A 15,768-nucleotide genomic window follows, 5' to 3' on the forward strand; every position below is an offset into this window, starting at 1 on the left:
CTTCTACATGAAACTCATTGCTCGTCTTCAACCGTCCTTCATTTGTGCAATAACTACAAAATATTATCACTATTATTATTATTAGGGCTCTGCAGCTATTCCCTGGGAAGGTGACTTTACTATAAAAGTTAGGAGGTAAAAATCTGCAGCACAAAAATACATTTCAAAGTTTGGCTGAAGTAAATCTGTGGTTTCAGCATGAGTCAGCTAAAGTGAATCTGTATCTTCTCGAGTTTCAGTCTCTTTAGTATGATATTCTCTCTCCCTGCAGTCTGATACCCAGCTCCGGTCCGCTCAGAGTAAACTTCAAAGGGATTTTATTTCTTTACAGACTTGATAGGTGGAGTATTTTTTAAGGTTGTTTTTTTTTTCCTTTTCAGAAACAAATATTTTGGCAGAAATCCTCCCCACTTCTGTGTTTTGAGCATTGTTGTGCGTGTTTGACATCTCAAAGCTGTACTTGTCTTCCAGATATCCAGCCGTTGAATCTTTTTTCTTCCCCTCCTTACACACTGTATGTTTATGCTTTTTTTTTATTCTGCTGGGAAATGCTTCACACGTTTGGAAAATAAAACAGAAACACTTCAACCGATATAACACACACACACACACACACACACACACACACACACACACACACTCGTGCAGTCGCTCACATACGCTCATAAAGAACTACATCACTGACAGCTTGGTTCTATCTTTACTTGTGTACTGCTGAGTTGTAAGTGTAAAACTGCAGGAGCTAACATGGCTAGCATGCCTTTTGCTGTTTCCTTCATCAGTTCGAGTTCTTATCTCTGAGCATACAACATAAAAACACATGAAATAGGTGTGACTCTTTGTCAACTATCTACTTTGATCAACCAGAACATCCCTGGTCCGTCACAGCGAGTGAGAGAGCAGCTCCTGAATACGTCTCACTCCATTCATGTATGTTATAAATGGGACAGCACTCACCAGGTTCACATATGCAGGTGTGTCGTTCCCATTGGTCCGAACAGCGGCTGTGGGCGGGGCAAGGAGATGAGACACAGGGGTTGCCAACACTGCAGCCGGTTTCCACTTTGACAGCTCTCGAAGGGCGGGGCAGGGGAGGGGCGTCCGGTCTCACGCCCAGGCGAACACCCTGCGGATGTTACGGAGAGTCGGAAGAAGTCAGAAATGAGTTCCCAGACTAATTTCTGAGACAATCTCTCTCTCTTTTAAGTGCTAATTCTCCCCTCCAGCTGTCAATCAATAAAGCTGAAAAATTCAATCTTGCCGTCGAAGCATTCATTCCTCACCTGTATGCATCCTCTGATACCGTTCTGAACCTCTCCGGAGCCCAGCACTCCTCCCACATGCAGATGTTTCACCTTCAAACCATGAATCTCATTTCCCACTATCACTGTTCCCTAATGGGGGGGGGGGGGGCAGATTGAGAGAGAAAGGCAAAAGATTATTATTGTTATTATTATAAAGAGCCAAATTCATACTGAAGACTTGACTCAGATTTGAATACCACACACGAGACCTTGGTTATTCGAAATGAAATGAATTCAAAATGAAAATATCAAAGTAGTCAGATGGTTTGAGGGATGAAAATCTCATGATGGAGGACAAATATCAGTCAGGTGTTCAGAAATATATGTTAGAAGAACATCAAAAATGCTCCAAAAAAAACAAAAACCTATTTATTTGTCCTTTTCCTCTGATTACCAACTAGAAGTCATGCTTTTCAATATTTTCCATTATCGGATTTATTTTAATGGGGGGGGGGGGGGGGGTGATGGGCGGCATGGCTCAGAGGTAGAGTGGCTGTCTAGTAACCGAAGGGTTACTGGTTCAATCCTCAGTTCCCCTGGTGACCATGTCCAAGTATCCTTGAGCAAGATACTGCACCCCTAATTGCTCCTGATGGCCCTGAGACAAGGTGGTGCAGTGGTCAGCACTGTTGCCTCACAGCAAGAAGGTTCCTGGTTTCGAGTCCTGGCTCCAGCACAGGATCTTTCTGTGTGGAGTCTCCATGTTCTCCCTGTTCCTGTGTGGGTTCTCTCTGGTACTCCAGCTTCCTCCCACAGTCCAAAGACATCAAGAGGGGACGAGGCTGATTGATACTCTAAATTGACTGTAGGTGTGGCTGTGAGTGTGAATGGTTGTCTGTCTCTATGTGTTGGCCCTGTGATGGACTGGTGACCTGTCCAGGGTGAACCCTGCCTCTCGCCTGAAAGCTGCTGGGATAGGCTCCAGCCCCCCCACGACCCTTAACAGGAATAAGAGGAAGAAAATGGATGGATGGATGGATGGATAGAGGGATGGGCTGCTCATGATGCTGTTAAAGGCTGTTTTATTTAAAACACAAACAGAGATCAGAGTGGCAGCAGTACCTCAGACTCTGAGATACCAGAGTTGAAATTGCCATAGAGTTAAAACAATAATGATACAATAATACTGTTGACATCGAGAGACTAAACTAAAGAGATCCCCTTAGTTAAACAACAGGAATAAGCGGAAGAAAATGGATGGATGGCTGGATGGAAGGCCCTGCGACAGACTGCGACCCGTTCAGGTTAGACCTGGCCTCTCGCCCAGTGTTAGCTGGGCTAGGCTCCACTCCCTGCAACCCATAATGGATAAGCAGTCAAGAAAATGGAAGAATGGATGGATTCATTTTCACTTATCATTGTCGGGATGAGTGGAGGAGTAAGTGAACCTATAGGAAAACGTGTGTTTGCTTGTTTTTGGTTTTTTTTTAAATACAGCCTAAATGACTGACTTTATTAAATGAAGGAAAACAAAATCAATCAATCCACCAGAATGCGGTCAATTCTCAAATCACAACATGGTCAGTTGTGTGCAGCAACCAGGGCTATCCACCGGTGCATGCCCCTCCTCACATCATTATTCTACCACCCCTCCACTAACAATAATGAAACAATAAGATGTCACGGCACACAAAATCCATCAAGGTATGTAAGATATATGAAAGTTTTGGTAAAGATCAATAATCCAATATGGCTGCCACAGGAAAATAGTAAAAGTCCCCAAAAAACAATCCATCATATATCACAGTGAAGATGTGTGAAGTTTCACAAAAATCGATTCGATGTTGTCTGGGTTACTGTGCAGACAAGAACAGTGAATGCTGGTCACACCGCGCTACAAATCACACCTTCCCCAATGACGCGCCTTCTCTCGATGAACAATTGCCTAAAACACGAAGCAAATCCATCGAGAGGTATAAAAAAAAAAAGATAAACGATTGTAAATAATTCAATATGGCTGACACAGGAAGTGAGCAATATTAAAACCTAAGGTCATATAAAAATGTGTAAAAATTCATAAAGAATGGAATTTCTCAAATGAAGCACCCTCTCATGTTGAAACAAATCAGTGAAGGCATGGAAGATTATGGAGGAGTTATTAAATTTTGAAAACGGGGCAAAAATGATATCTTTGAAGCATAAATCAGCAGATGCAATACAAAGGAGATGGAATCACTGTTTAAAAAAAAGGTGATTTTAAAGGTGAAAATAAATTTTTTAAAGTTGTTTGTGTTTTTTTGGACACAGCCAAGGGGAAAAAAAACAACTATGTATGCTTGTCTTTGCTTTTGACACATGCACTGTACATACCTCATACAACCACACCACACACACACACACACACACACACACACACACACACACCAAGTAGGAGACATCATCCAGCACAATCTGAATTATTAATCCACCAGAGATTAGGGAAACAAGGATTACCAGGTTTAGATCATCTGTGTGAGCTGTGAACACACAGCTGTGAACACACCCTGCGTGTGTGTGTGTGTGTGTGTGTGTGTGTGTGTGTGTGTGTGTGTGTGTGTGTGTGTGTGTGTGTGTGTGTGTGTGTGCATGTGTGTATACTGTAAAGAGTTTCTCCCTCTTATTTGACTCAAAACTGAATCTCTAAAGGGCCAAAAATGGTCATATCATTTCTTTCTTTTAATCGCATATGTGTGATAATGTTAACTGTTTTGATATAAATTGAATAAATGAATTCATTAATTTCCTCAGGTTTACCATAAAGACCCACTGGGACACAAGGATGGGGTCACAACTATCCACTCAGACTCAAAGACAAACTGGTGGTCAAGGGTCGAGGTCACTGTCCCCTCACACGTGTGTGATATCTGTTCCATTCTTGTTAACGCGATATGTCGAGTACACCTTGAGGAAATCTATCCACATACAGAGCAAACATCCACTGGGACTCAAGGATGAAGACTGAAAGTTACGTAACACGTATGATGTTTTGTTTTGTTTTTTTGCAGAGTTCTTCACCAAACTGTCTCCTGGCAGCGAGTGAGGTTCACATCTGTCTACTTGGACATTGCAGATCACACAATATTACATATGAAAAAGGATTTCCCACCTTCATTCTTATTAAGTTCAGTCCCAATCAGAGTCCTCAAATGATTGGCCTCAATGTTGCAGAGTTGCAGATTTGAGCCATCCGATTAATCAAATCCAAGAATTAGAGTTGCCCATTTTCCTCCAGAACAATGTCTATTAAGATGTATCAGTATGTGTGGTGTTCGAGGGAAAAAGGACACCATGAATGTAATAACGTAATTGTTAAGACAAATTAGGCCATATTGATTTAATAAAGCAGATATGACGAAATCCGTGTTATTAATTTAAATCTGCACTCGCGAGGAAAAAGATTAGTGACTATATAGCAGCAAAATTACTCTCACTACAATTGCACTTTTCGTATTTTAGTACATTTTCATATTCCAGTTAAAAATCCGCAGTGATACTGCTATTAAAAATTAATCTCTGCTTTGTGTCCTGATTGCAGAAAAATGTAGTTCATCATAAAATCCTTCCTCAGGGTGTGTATCCCATGTCTTACTTGGTAGAGTCCAAAGTCGAGGCGGAGTGTGGCAACGTAGCGTGTCTCACGGCCGCTGCGAACGTCTCGCAGCTCCAGCTGGAGATCATGCCACTGGCCGTCTGCCACCTGAACCTGATCTAACCGCAAACGCACCGGCCTGGTCGAACCCCGGGTCACTGAGAACACCAGCTGACCGTTTATCACCTGGGATGGACAGAATCACACAAACACGCGATCAAGAGGGGAGAGATCGTGAGTAAGGTGTGTTGTGTGTGTGCACGTGCACGTGCACGGATGCGCACGGGGTTCACTCACCTGGAATAATAGGCTGGTGTACTGGCCAGCCTGGGCCTGGAGCAGTGTTCCCTCCCGCGCCCTGGTCCGGAACACCAAGCCCAGGTACCAGGGTGTGGAGATGGTAACGTCGTTCTTCAGGTCCCACCAGAGGGCGCTATTACCCAGGAAGCGATGTGGGTGTGGCATCACTGAGGTAACACATGGGCAAAGTAACACAAGTTGTTGTCAGCTGTTTTGACAATACAGTTGGATCCACATAACCAACAAAATTTAATCACTTTACACCAGATTTAATAAAAATGTGTCCATTCATTTTTGATTTGTCCTGTTAAATTCTGGCTCCGGTCTTCCTGATCTAAAACACCAGCAACAAATTCAACATTTATGACTGCTGTACGATTCAGTTCAACCATCTGAGAAATCTTGTTTGTTTTAGGTCTGGCGCCCCTCAAAGATACAAATGTATAAGATTATTCTGAGTGCACAAAACATTTCTCACCCTGACTGAGATGTCCTGCTAACATACACGACGATGATCACATTACCTCCTTGGCCGAGGCAATTACTGGGAAGGTACATGAAGATAAAATAATCTGCACGCTCATCTATCATCTACTCCCTGTTTATCCCCAGGATGTTGAAATGAATCCAACCATCCAACCACGAGTATTCAGTCCAGATGAACATGGAAGAATAAAAGTTGGTTATAAACGTGCTTGAATAAATGGCATAGCCCCCCAATTGCCAATATCCAAATGATAAGCAACGTATTAGAACAGTTGTGTAGTCGTTTTTTTCTTTGTCAATGGACGACAAAGGTGTAAATGTGTTACCTGTAGCATTGTAATTTTAGTTGCTAATTAATCACCAACAAATTAAAATTTAAACCATTTTTATGTGTCGTGATGTGACTACTATCATCATCTGACACTCGGCTCCATTTTTTTTTTTTATATTACGCAAAAGTTACATGATAAATGGGATTTTGATAACGACGTGAAGCTCACCATGGCTGCAGTCCTTCCCACCGTACCCTAGGGGGCAGTCACAGGAGAAGGTCTCCCAGCTCACCTTGCAGGTTCCTCCATTTTGACAGGGGTTGGATTTACAGAAGGAAAGTTTGGCACTGCAGCCTTTGGGAAGCAACGGGACAGGACATTCACATCAGCGGTCAAAGCAAACACACTGCTATAGTATGCGTGTAATAAGTAGTTTCTAGCCTATTTATAGCACAAAAAAAAAAAGGATTTGGGCCTTTCAAGTAGTGACAAATAAGTGTCTTAAGCTCACAAAGACCTTTTTTCCCATCTGCATCACTTATTCGTGGCTCCAGACTGCATAAGAGCTGGCCACATCTATTTAGCTTGATGCTAATGGTGACTGACATTTACGGTAGCACCAAACAGTTTCTTTGTTTTTCGCTAAAGCAAAAGTGCAGGTGGATTTCTGAGCATACACCTGGACAAGGAAGATGTGGATTATTTAGGACAATGCTCCTGAGTGTTCGCCAACTCTTACTGGGCATTTTTCAGCTGTAGCCATTGTTAGCCACCAGCTGCTATTAGCTTGATGCTAATATATGCATACCTGACTGGTGCTTTCAAGATTCTGGAATCAGTGTTAAAGGAGGGAAAAAAAAACATCTTTGTGAACATCTTTGACACTTATTTTTCAGTAAATGAAAGGCTAAAATGCTTTTAAAGCACAGATTTAATGTGATTGTAATGAGTTTATGTATTAAAAACAATACACAATGAGCATCTAAATTCAAATGCTGTTATTAATATTCTTTAATGATGTGGCTAACAGTGCTGACCAGGTAGTGTTCCATTGTTGGCAATAAACCCCGCTAGGTCCAGCGGTTTGTTGTCAATGTGAAGCTCCTTCATACAACCTATAAACTCCCTGGTGCCAAAGGGGAAGTTGTCAGGCACGTTCGGAACTCCGCCCAGAAACAACGGACCAGTCAGGTCCAGAGACCTGAAAAAACAAATAGAGAGAGGAAGCATAAATAAGGTGGAGAGAATGGAGGGATAGTTCAGCAAGGAAGAGGTAAAGCGAGGAAAAAGATTGATAAAAATATGAAAGAAGGGTATGCAAGGGGAGCTGGGGGATTAAAAAAACAGATTAAATGTGTCATCTGAGCTTAATGTCCACAAGAACAAGAACCAGAGAATGACAGTAAATGTTGAGGACAAATGAAACCATGATGAGGGTCATGGGGAGGGTAAAAACGGACACATCGGGGGAAAATTGAAAAGAGGAGTACGAAAATGAGACAGGAGATGAAATAATACAGCAAATACCAGGAGAGAAGACGTAAAAGGTGAATGACAAGGCGGAGGGAGGAAAAGAGGTGGGAGGATAAAAATAAAAGACGGTAGATGTTAGGGAACGTCAGGGACAAGTGTGAGTTACAGGAAATACCAACAGATCACACGCAGACAGGAGGATGAAAAGACTCATGGAAGTTAAGCGGCATAAAAGAAACAAGGGGAATGTGAGGAAGAAGAGAAGGATGGCACCTGACAAACAAAGTGAGGAGACATAAGTGGTGTTGTCATTTTGAGAGCGTTGCACTTAATTTTTGGCGACACATATGACATGAATAGCAGAAGCCAAAGAGAGAAGGGGCACTGGAGTCGGACAAATATGAGATTAACTACAAACTACAGTAAATATCAGTTGAGATGCGTTAGAAGCAGATGTCAAAACTGAGTAAGAGGAGAATGAGCTCTTCATGGAGAAATGGCGAGCGACTGTAGGAAGAGCATGTTGAAGCGTGAGTCTTTGGCCTTCATCTTTGATCCATCCTCTTGTCTCCCAGGCTCACTTAACGCAGACAGAACAGAGCCAACATGATTACAGCTTACAGAGGCGAGGCAGACATCAACACCATGACAGGAGGCTTTTTAAGTGCGTGTGTGTATACTCGAGTGGGCGTGTGTTGGTGTATAACTCGTCAGCACACACTGCAAGTAAGGACGACAAAAAGTTTGACAAGGTAATTTCTTGGAAGTAATGTGGTGTATTTAGAGCTGCCTATTTGTGTGTTTCTGTCAAACGTACAAACACAGAGCGAGAGAGAGAGGGGGGGGGGGAGAAAAATCAACACTAACGACAGACAGAAATAAACGAGTAATAACACCACCAGAGAGATTCAGACACACATGAAGGAGCATGAGGATGAAGTCAAGCCTCATTAAAGCAGAGACCTCCTGCGCTTAAATCAACTTCAATATTTTTATTCTCAGACTCCATTAGAGTACTAATGAGTTACAGTTTTAAAAAAATTCTGTTTTTCATTCATCTTTTACGCAGCCTCTCACTGAAAAAGACATTTGCAAATTCCTTACTCTTTCACCACTGGAAAAAAAAAAAACATAATTTTTTTGTGAGTGAAATTGAACGGCCTTGAAGAATACACCTGAGCAGAGCGGTTGAAAAACCTTTGAGATGTACTGAGCAAGCGGCTGGATGGTCTATGTCCTTGCTGAGAGGAGGGAGGACAAAGACATTCCTGACAAGCCGGTGTAAAATTGTTTCAAAAGTCGCAAAAATAAAAAAAAAAGGCCTTGAGAACCGTGTATTCATGACCAAAATTTGGCTGAATTCAAGATGAACATCAAACAACGTAACATGATTGATATGACAGAAAATAAGGAAGAGGAAAATTGTTCAACCCTCAGGGAGTAATGGGGCGATCAAAGTGAAACGCAGCTGGAAAACATCAGTTTGAAACAGCAGTGGGCAGGAGACACCGAAAAACTGCTGAGTCTCGTCTCCAGCCAGCAGATGAGCGGATGAGGCTCGCAGTGACAGGGACCACTTTAAATCCCTTTTCTTTTAAATGGACTTATCTTTTAGTGGCCTCTTCTTAGCGCTTTTCTTTTTACCATTCATAATTACATTTTGCATTCTAACTGCAGATTTACCTACCTGGCCTAGCTGCCTGGCTTGCTGTTGCATTCTGGGTACGCTATTTGAGTCGCGCAAGAACAGACTAGAACAGACTTAGAGACTGACCTGCGAGCAGCCAAGAGCTGTGTTCGTTAACACAGTTTCTCAAGAACACAGTGAGAAAATCTTTAATTTTGACATAAAAGTCCGCCGGAACCCCGAGATGAAATGGGAAGTATTCCGAGGTACTATCGTTCTCGTGAATGCTTGGTCTGTCACAAACAGCCACAAGGATGATATTGCAAAAGCATTAAACTGCAATGAGGTATTTCTATTTATTCAAAGATCTGACTTCTGTCATGTTTTTGTTTTGAAGATTTTTGCTGCTCCTTGTGTTTGGGAGATCATGGAAACTGTCGTCAAGTAGCAGGTTTGACATTTGATATGTGAGCAACTGGAGTTCAACATGATTCATCCTCATTTTACAGATATGCAATAGAAACGTTAGAGTATATGGGACCTGTGCACCAAAGTGAAAGTCGCAAAGAGCCCAGCAGTAGAAATACGATAAACAGGATAAACTTACTTCTTGCTGCTGGTCTGTTTGCCCTGAGCAGCGCAGCTGTAATTTCCGAGCTGCGTACCAAAGCGAAGCGACAAGGCTGTATCGCAGTCGTCAACGCTCACAACGGCAATCTTCTCATCTGACGGACCCTGGGCTTCGCCGCTCATACTGCGCTTGGGCTGACACACACAAACACACACACACACACACACACACGTGAAAGAAGAAGATTGAAAACCGTATCCGAAGAGTGAAGAAGATACCAGACATGCACAGAACATCAGCCTTTAAGAAATCTAAAGGTTAAAGAGCTCTAACACCAAACTCATCAGGACGTATCAACAAACAACACTGTACACAGTGTTAGGAAGAGAGGGGGGAGAATTTTGAGTTAGTAACACAAGAAATGAGTAACAAAATAGATAGAAAATAGTAAAAGCAGACGACACAACACATTCACCCTGTCACCTGGTTAAGAGAGAAAGACAGAAGGAGCCGAACAGAGGGAGAAAGAAATAAGCGTATGTGCACGCTGACACACACTCATACTCACATAGCGTATAGCTGGCTGAGGAAAATAAAAGAACATGAAGAAAATTGAAAGAGATGCGCAGCAATAGGCATGAATAAAACGGTGACATGCAAACGCCCACATAATGGTATGCACGCACAAATATTTCAGCTCAGCTGAAGTGCTTTGTCGGCGGCGAACGATGAAAAGCAATTTTGCCGAGACATTAGAAGCACAAATAATCACAGCTGAAATTTTTATCACAACAGGAACATGAAAACTCAAAAAAATCATATCAGAGGTGGCAAAATATAAGATGGAAGAAAGATGACGAATCAGAGTGAGACCTGAGATTGGACCCACCTTGTTGTAGTAGTGGATGTGGACTGTGTGCCAGTTGCCGTCGCTCACACCGCCAGGCAGGAAAGGGCTCACCTGAGTAGAGGATTCACCTGCAGGTAGAGGTGGTAGGTTGAAAGCAATGAACTTCTGATTAGCATGCCACTACATATACATATACCTTAAAGCACAAGAGCTAAAGTGCCTCTGGGGCGTTTCCAATCCCTTCGTATTAGTTAAACCATGGCTGATGGAAGCACATTGTCTGTTGCAAAGAAGCTGACACTCTTGCCTGAATCTGTGTGTTCAGGTCAGTGACACAAACACTTCGCACAGCTCCAAGAAAGGAACATGACAATATTGAATCTGACCACACTACCATAGACGTGGGCGCTCAAACGTGCAAAACTACATTTGTAAAATAAGACACCTGCATTAGGATAAACACTGCTGCGCTGGGCGTAAAAAAGGGCCCTAAACCTAATCTAGATTATTGGTATTTTCTCATTTCATTCACTGAAAACTGAGACATATTATAATATTATAACACACACAAACACACACACATAGTGATACAATACCTGTGGAATATTTGAGTACCACTTGTCCTTCTTGGATCTCTAAAGCAATGAAGTCATGTTTCTCATTGAAGCGTCCGTTATAGAAGAGAAGACCGTTGTGCTCGAGGGTTGCAAAACTAGCAAACACACACAGAGACCAGAGTCCATAATCCGTGGATATACTGTATGCAATAGGAGCATTTCTATATCTTTGTGTTTTATCATACAATCCACAAAATATACAAATGACTTTGGTAAGCTGTCCGAAACAATATGTTCATACATTTTCAGATGGGATTCTGAATTGCTGCATCAGCAAATGCAATATTCAATCTTGCTACACTGAGCTGTTCAATCCCACACAAAACAAACCTTCCTCCTTCAAGTCTCCTCTTCGTCCAGGCTGAGCCAACTAGAAGAATTCAAAGTGTATCAGCGTTAATAAGCCGTATTGCTGCAGCCTTCCTCCCCCTCCAGCAGTGCGCTCAGATTCATACAATATTCTGCTTTCTACTGCAAGGCCAGGGGGACGCAACGAGGCTAAGACTGCCATGTTAACACAGCTGGATCAAAAGCAACGTTTGACACTACAGCGCAGATGACAACTCTCCTGGCAACAACATACAGACGGATTTCCACTGCAAAAAATGTCCACTCTAAAAGGTTCTCTCATCTGGAAAAGAAAACTGTACATTTAAATAGTTGCATTTGAGGGGAGATTGTATTTTTTGTAGCCTTCGAGAACATCAAACTACTGAGTACAAACCCACGCTGGGGCCAATCAGTTATGATATATGTCAAAGTCATACATTTTGATATCAGAATTATTAAATTAGGGCTGCATAGCGGTGTAGTGGTCAGCACTGTCGCCTCACAGTAAGAAGGTTCCAGGTTCGAGTCCCGGCTCCAGCACAGGATGTTTCTGTGTGGAGTCTGCATGTTCTCCCTGTTCCTGTGTGGGTTCTCTCTGGTACTCCAGCTTCCTCCCACAGTCCAAAGACATCAAGAGGGGACGAGGCTGATTGATACTCTAAATTGACCGGAGGTGTGACTGTGAGTGTGAATGGTTGTCTGTCTCTATGTGTTGGCCCTGTGATGGACTGGTGACCCATCCAGGGTGAACCCCGTCTCTCGCCTGAAGGCTGCTGGGATAGGCTCCAGTGTCCAGAGTCTGAATGTCAAATCGGTTTTAGACGCGTCAGCTCTGCAGCAACACAAACGCGTTTAGGCGGCAGGACCTTTTCAGTGGATCATTCTAGTGCAACTCAGGTCATTCCATGTCTGAAAATTGTGATGTTAATGAGACCACAGCGTGCCATTACTGAGACACACACGTCCTTTCTGTTCTGTCTTTACCCGTTACACTTCCTCAGGCAAGAGTTACGATGACAAAAAAACTCAAAAGATGAAATAGAGACTTTTTGTTTTGCAGTGGGAAAGTAAACTGCTTTGGGAGAAAGTGAATAATATGAATAATGATTACGTCCTGCTTTGACCTGATGTGAAAATCAGGCCAAAAAGTGCAGCTAGCGGGACACTAAATATAGCCCCGACCTAGGGGTAAGAATGCAGGACGGTCACAGTGATGTGCATCTACGGCTGGACACTACTGAGTTAGTCACCACTGCAAAACATGAAAATTCAACAATAGGGATGGGTTCTAACAGTCGACGCAAAATGTCTCTGACAAAATCTACCGCTGTGGTGCCCCTGGGCGAGACATTTGTAGTTGATCCAGTAGATAAAGATTTACCTGCAGAGCTCCCAGATGTGACTATATTGGACCAAATGTGGAGAAGGGCGGGGCTGAGACCCTCCACACAGCATCTTTTACTTTCCTTAAGGGCATCTCGACTGTAGTTGTTGAATGGAAAGAGAACACTACTGACTTCCCTCACCTAGACAGTTCGGGGATTTGAACCATCTAACATCAAGAAAACAGATTTTATTTTTTCCTGCGTTCTTCTGGATAAATCTCCCTCCACTGCACACCCCGAGAACACACACCTTTTTAAATCCTCATTAAATGCAGAAGAAACAGTCGCTTTACTCCTGACTTCTCATCTCACCATCACAATTGGAACTGCTTTTACACTCCAACATTGCACAGGAGCCGATTTGTCAGGAATACCAAAATGTCTCACAGCAACTTCTCCATGGCGGGCACAAGGGCCTAGCAACAGCCCCATGAGCGACGTCACCTTAGCAACTATCATTAGACACCATCACTCATGGCAACCATCCCATAACCCTGACTGACCACTCTTTAAGACCACTTAAGATCACTCCGTGTGTCTCGAGGCGACTGAGACACTATGACAAAGAGCCTTCAGCCAGGAGGCAATTACATTTATAGCTACAATGTGTAAAGGGAACACAAGTTTAAAAGAATACAATATAATTAAATCTACCCATTCAGGGTGCGTGTAGATCAGTACTAATCAAAATAATGCTTAAGAGAAGTCTGGAATAAAACTTTTGCATCTTTTGATGAAAAATCTGGTTTTAATTGGAAATTTGAACTCCAATTAAATCTAAAAAGCCAGTATTTGGAATGAGTAGGTTCTCTGGCGCCTTCCCAGGCAGAGCATGAGGTCATCAGAAACCCACGCCTCTGCTGAAACAGCAAGGCTGAGTAAGGACTCTACAAGGATGATAGGATTTATGATACAAGAGGAGGAAGAAAAGGTGACGTTACTGAAACCGGGAAATTGACGGATGAAAGAGGAGGCCCTGTGAGTGGAAGCAGAAACCATGAATAATAGCATCGATCCTTGAGATGGAGATGAAATAAATAGATTAAAGCATAGAGGAGAGAGACTGTAAGAGGGAGAGAATCAAAGAGGTGTGGTTATGGATCTCTGATGGAAACTAGATGACGAGGAGCGAGAGCTTAATAAGAAGTGGAACAAAAAAGAAAAAAGGGAAAATTTGCATTTAGAAAATTTGAAAGAACAAATATAGGCAAGGCAAAGAAAGATAAGACTTCCCATTTAAATCTACTCACGTTAATGAGATGGAGAGATGAAATCTCTGTCTGAGGCCCCGGAACATTGCGAACGACTTGGGTGGGAACGATCTGGCGGTGACTGTGCAGTACGGTCGCTCATAACCGCCTGGAGGACACTCGCAACGGAAACCTCCACCTGAGAGCTCCCGGCACGTCCCTCCATTACGACACACTCCTGGCACACACCTGCCCTGGCGCCGGTCAAACTCACATCGGTCACCTGGGGAGGAGGAAAGAAGATTGTCACTTGAGATAAGAAGAATTGAAAAAGGATCATATTTTCCCAACAACAGCAGACAGTTAGTGATCACATTGTTACATTACATTTACAGTTTCAGGATTTGCATTAATGCCCATGAGAGAGAATTGCTGTCTCTTACTGTATAGAAAACAGGATTAAAGTCTTAAAAACACATTATGCGCAGACCTCTGTTTTCAAAATGTTCAACATTGACTAAACAATATTATCATGAGCTCTGACCTCACCACTCAATGGCAAGTGCATGGAAAGCAGACACACACCAGGCATAGTTTACATGCTGAAATCAAATTATGGTTGACCCAGAGATTAGTGGACGACCCCCTCTACCTCCTGAGCCACAGTCAGCCTAAATCTCTTAATGAGCATATCTGATGTAGTTATCATCAGTGTGGAAATGAGCAGGCAGGCTCCACCAGTAAACAGCATGGAATTGTACCATGTCTTTACACATTTAGAGTTACAATTATGTATTTCCTGTTGCTCTGAGGGCCACCGCGCTCACCAAGGTTTATACATCAGGGGTCTCCAACCCCCTACCCGGATACCAGACAAAGCCTGCCCCAAATTTGTACTATTTTCCAATCGTTTTCATTGTTTCCCATTCTTAGTTCTAAGCTTATGTTGTGTTTTAGCATCTGTTCTTACTTCTAAGCTAATGTTATTCTTTTGCTGTTCGTTCTTAGTTCTAAGCTAATCTTATCTTTGGTGTTGCTTTTTCTTCGTTCCAAGCTCACAATATATTTCTTGTGGGTTTTTGTTTTTTTTAAATTTGTGCTAAGCTAACGCTATCTTTTGGTGTTTGTTCTTAGCTCTAACAAACATGTCCTGCCCCACAGTTTCATCAGTATCCTATCATTATCATTGCTGTCTGTTCTTGTTTGAAAACTGATGAGATATTTTGTTATTCAGTCTTAGATCTAAACTAATGTTACCTTTTGATGAACGTTCATAGTGCAAAGCTAACACTACTGTTTGGTGTCCCCTCTTATTTCCAAGCTAACGTTATCTTTTGGTATCCGTCCTCAATTCCGAGCTAACGTTATCTTCTGGTGTCCGTTCTTAGTTAACAGTTAGTGATTGTTCATAGTTCTATTGCTTATCAACATCAAAATAGTATGTCCCCTCTCAAAAGCCAGTACAAATGAATATTTAAAGTCAACATTTGTCCGAATACTTGAAGTGGCCTCCTTGTGACAAGACTGGATGGAAAACGGCACCCAATTCTAATTTTGAGACCCCTGGTGTTGACAGGAGGCTGCTCAAAAAGTGGGTCTTGAAGGTGCCACAGTATACAAAGTAGTGGTTTCTTCTCCATATTTTCACATTCCTGTGTGTGTCTAATTGGGAACTCAGTGCTTAACATTTAAATGATAATTGATTACACAGAGGTAGCAGCAGGAGTCGGATATTCCTGAGGAGCAGGTGTACAGTGTTCATGGAGGACTGACCTTTACCATACACCACTTGAAC

The 15,768-nt window shown here is 42.5% G+C and overlaps 1 protein-coding gene across 4 annotated transcripts in view; it reads right to left on the minus strand.

Moving 5' to 3' along the window:
- The window catches only part of celsr3 (cadherin, EGF LAG seven-pass G-type receptor 3), a 94,761-nt gene that overhangs the window by 41,548 nt on the left and 37,445 nt on the right, over window positions 1–15,768 (minus strand). For all 4 annotated transcript variants that reach the window (XM_086214254.1, XM_086214253.1, XM_086214251.1 and 1 more), the window contains 11 exons: window positions 14,034–14,256; window positions 11,048–11,163; window positions 10,491–10,579; window positions 10,170–10,184; window positions 9,638–9,795; window positions 6,968–7,131; window positions 6,159–6,284; window positions 5,170–5,339; window positions 4,873–5,058; window positions 1,284–1,394; window positions 958–1,126 (listed from right to left, as the gene is read on the minus strand). In XM_086214254.1, the coding sequence (XP_086070380.1) occupies window positions 958–1,126; window positions 1,284–1,394; window positions 4,873–5,058; window positions 5,170–5,339; window positions 6,159–6,284; window positions 6,968–7,131; window positions 9,638–9,795; window positions 10,170–10,184; window positions 10,491–10,579; window positions 11,048–11,163; window positions 14,034–14,256 (1,527 nt within the window). The remainder of the gene's footprint in view (window positions 1–957; window positions 1,127–1,283; window positions 1,395–4,872; window positions 5,059–5,169; window positions 5,340–6,158; window positions 6,285–6,967; window positions 7,132–9,637; window positions 9,796–10,169; window positions 10,185–10,490; window positions 10,580–11,047; window positions 11,164–14,033; window positions 14,257–15,768) is intronic.

The sequence above is a fragment of the Aulostomus chinensis genome, chromosome 9 (assembly GCF_037954235.1).
Source record: "Aulostomus chinensis isolate RoL2024-O1b breed Wild chromosome 9, RoL_Achi_v1.0, whole genome shotgun sequence".
Lineage (NCBI taxonomy): Eukaryota > Metazoa > Chordata > Actinopteri > Syngnathiformes > Aulostomidae > Aulostomus > Aulostomus chinensis.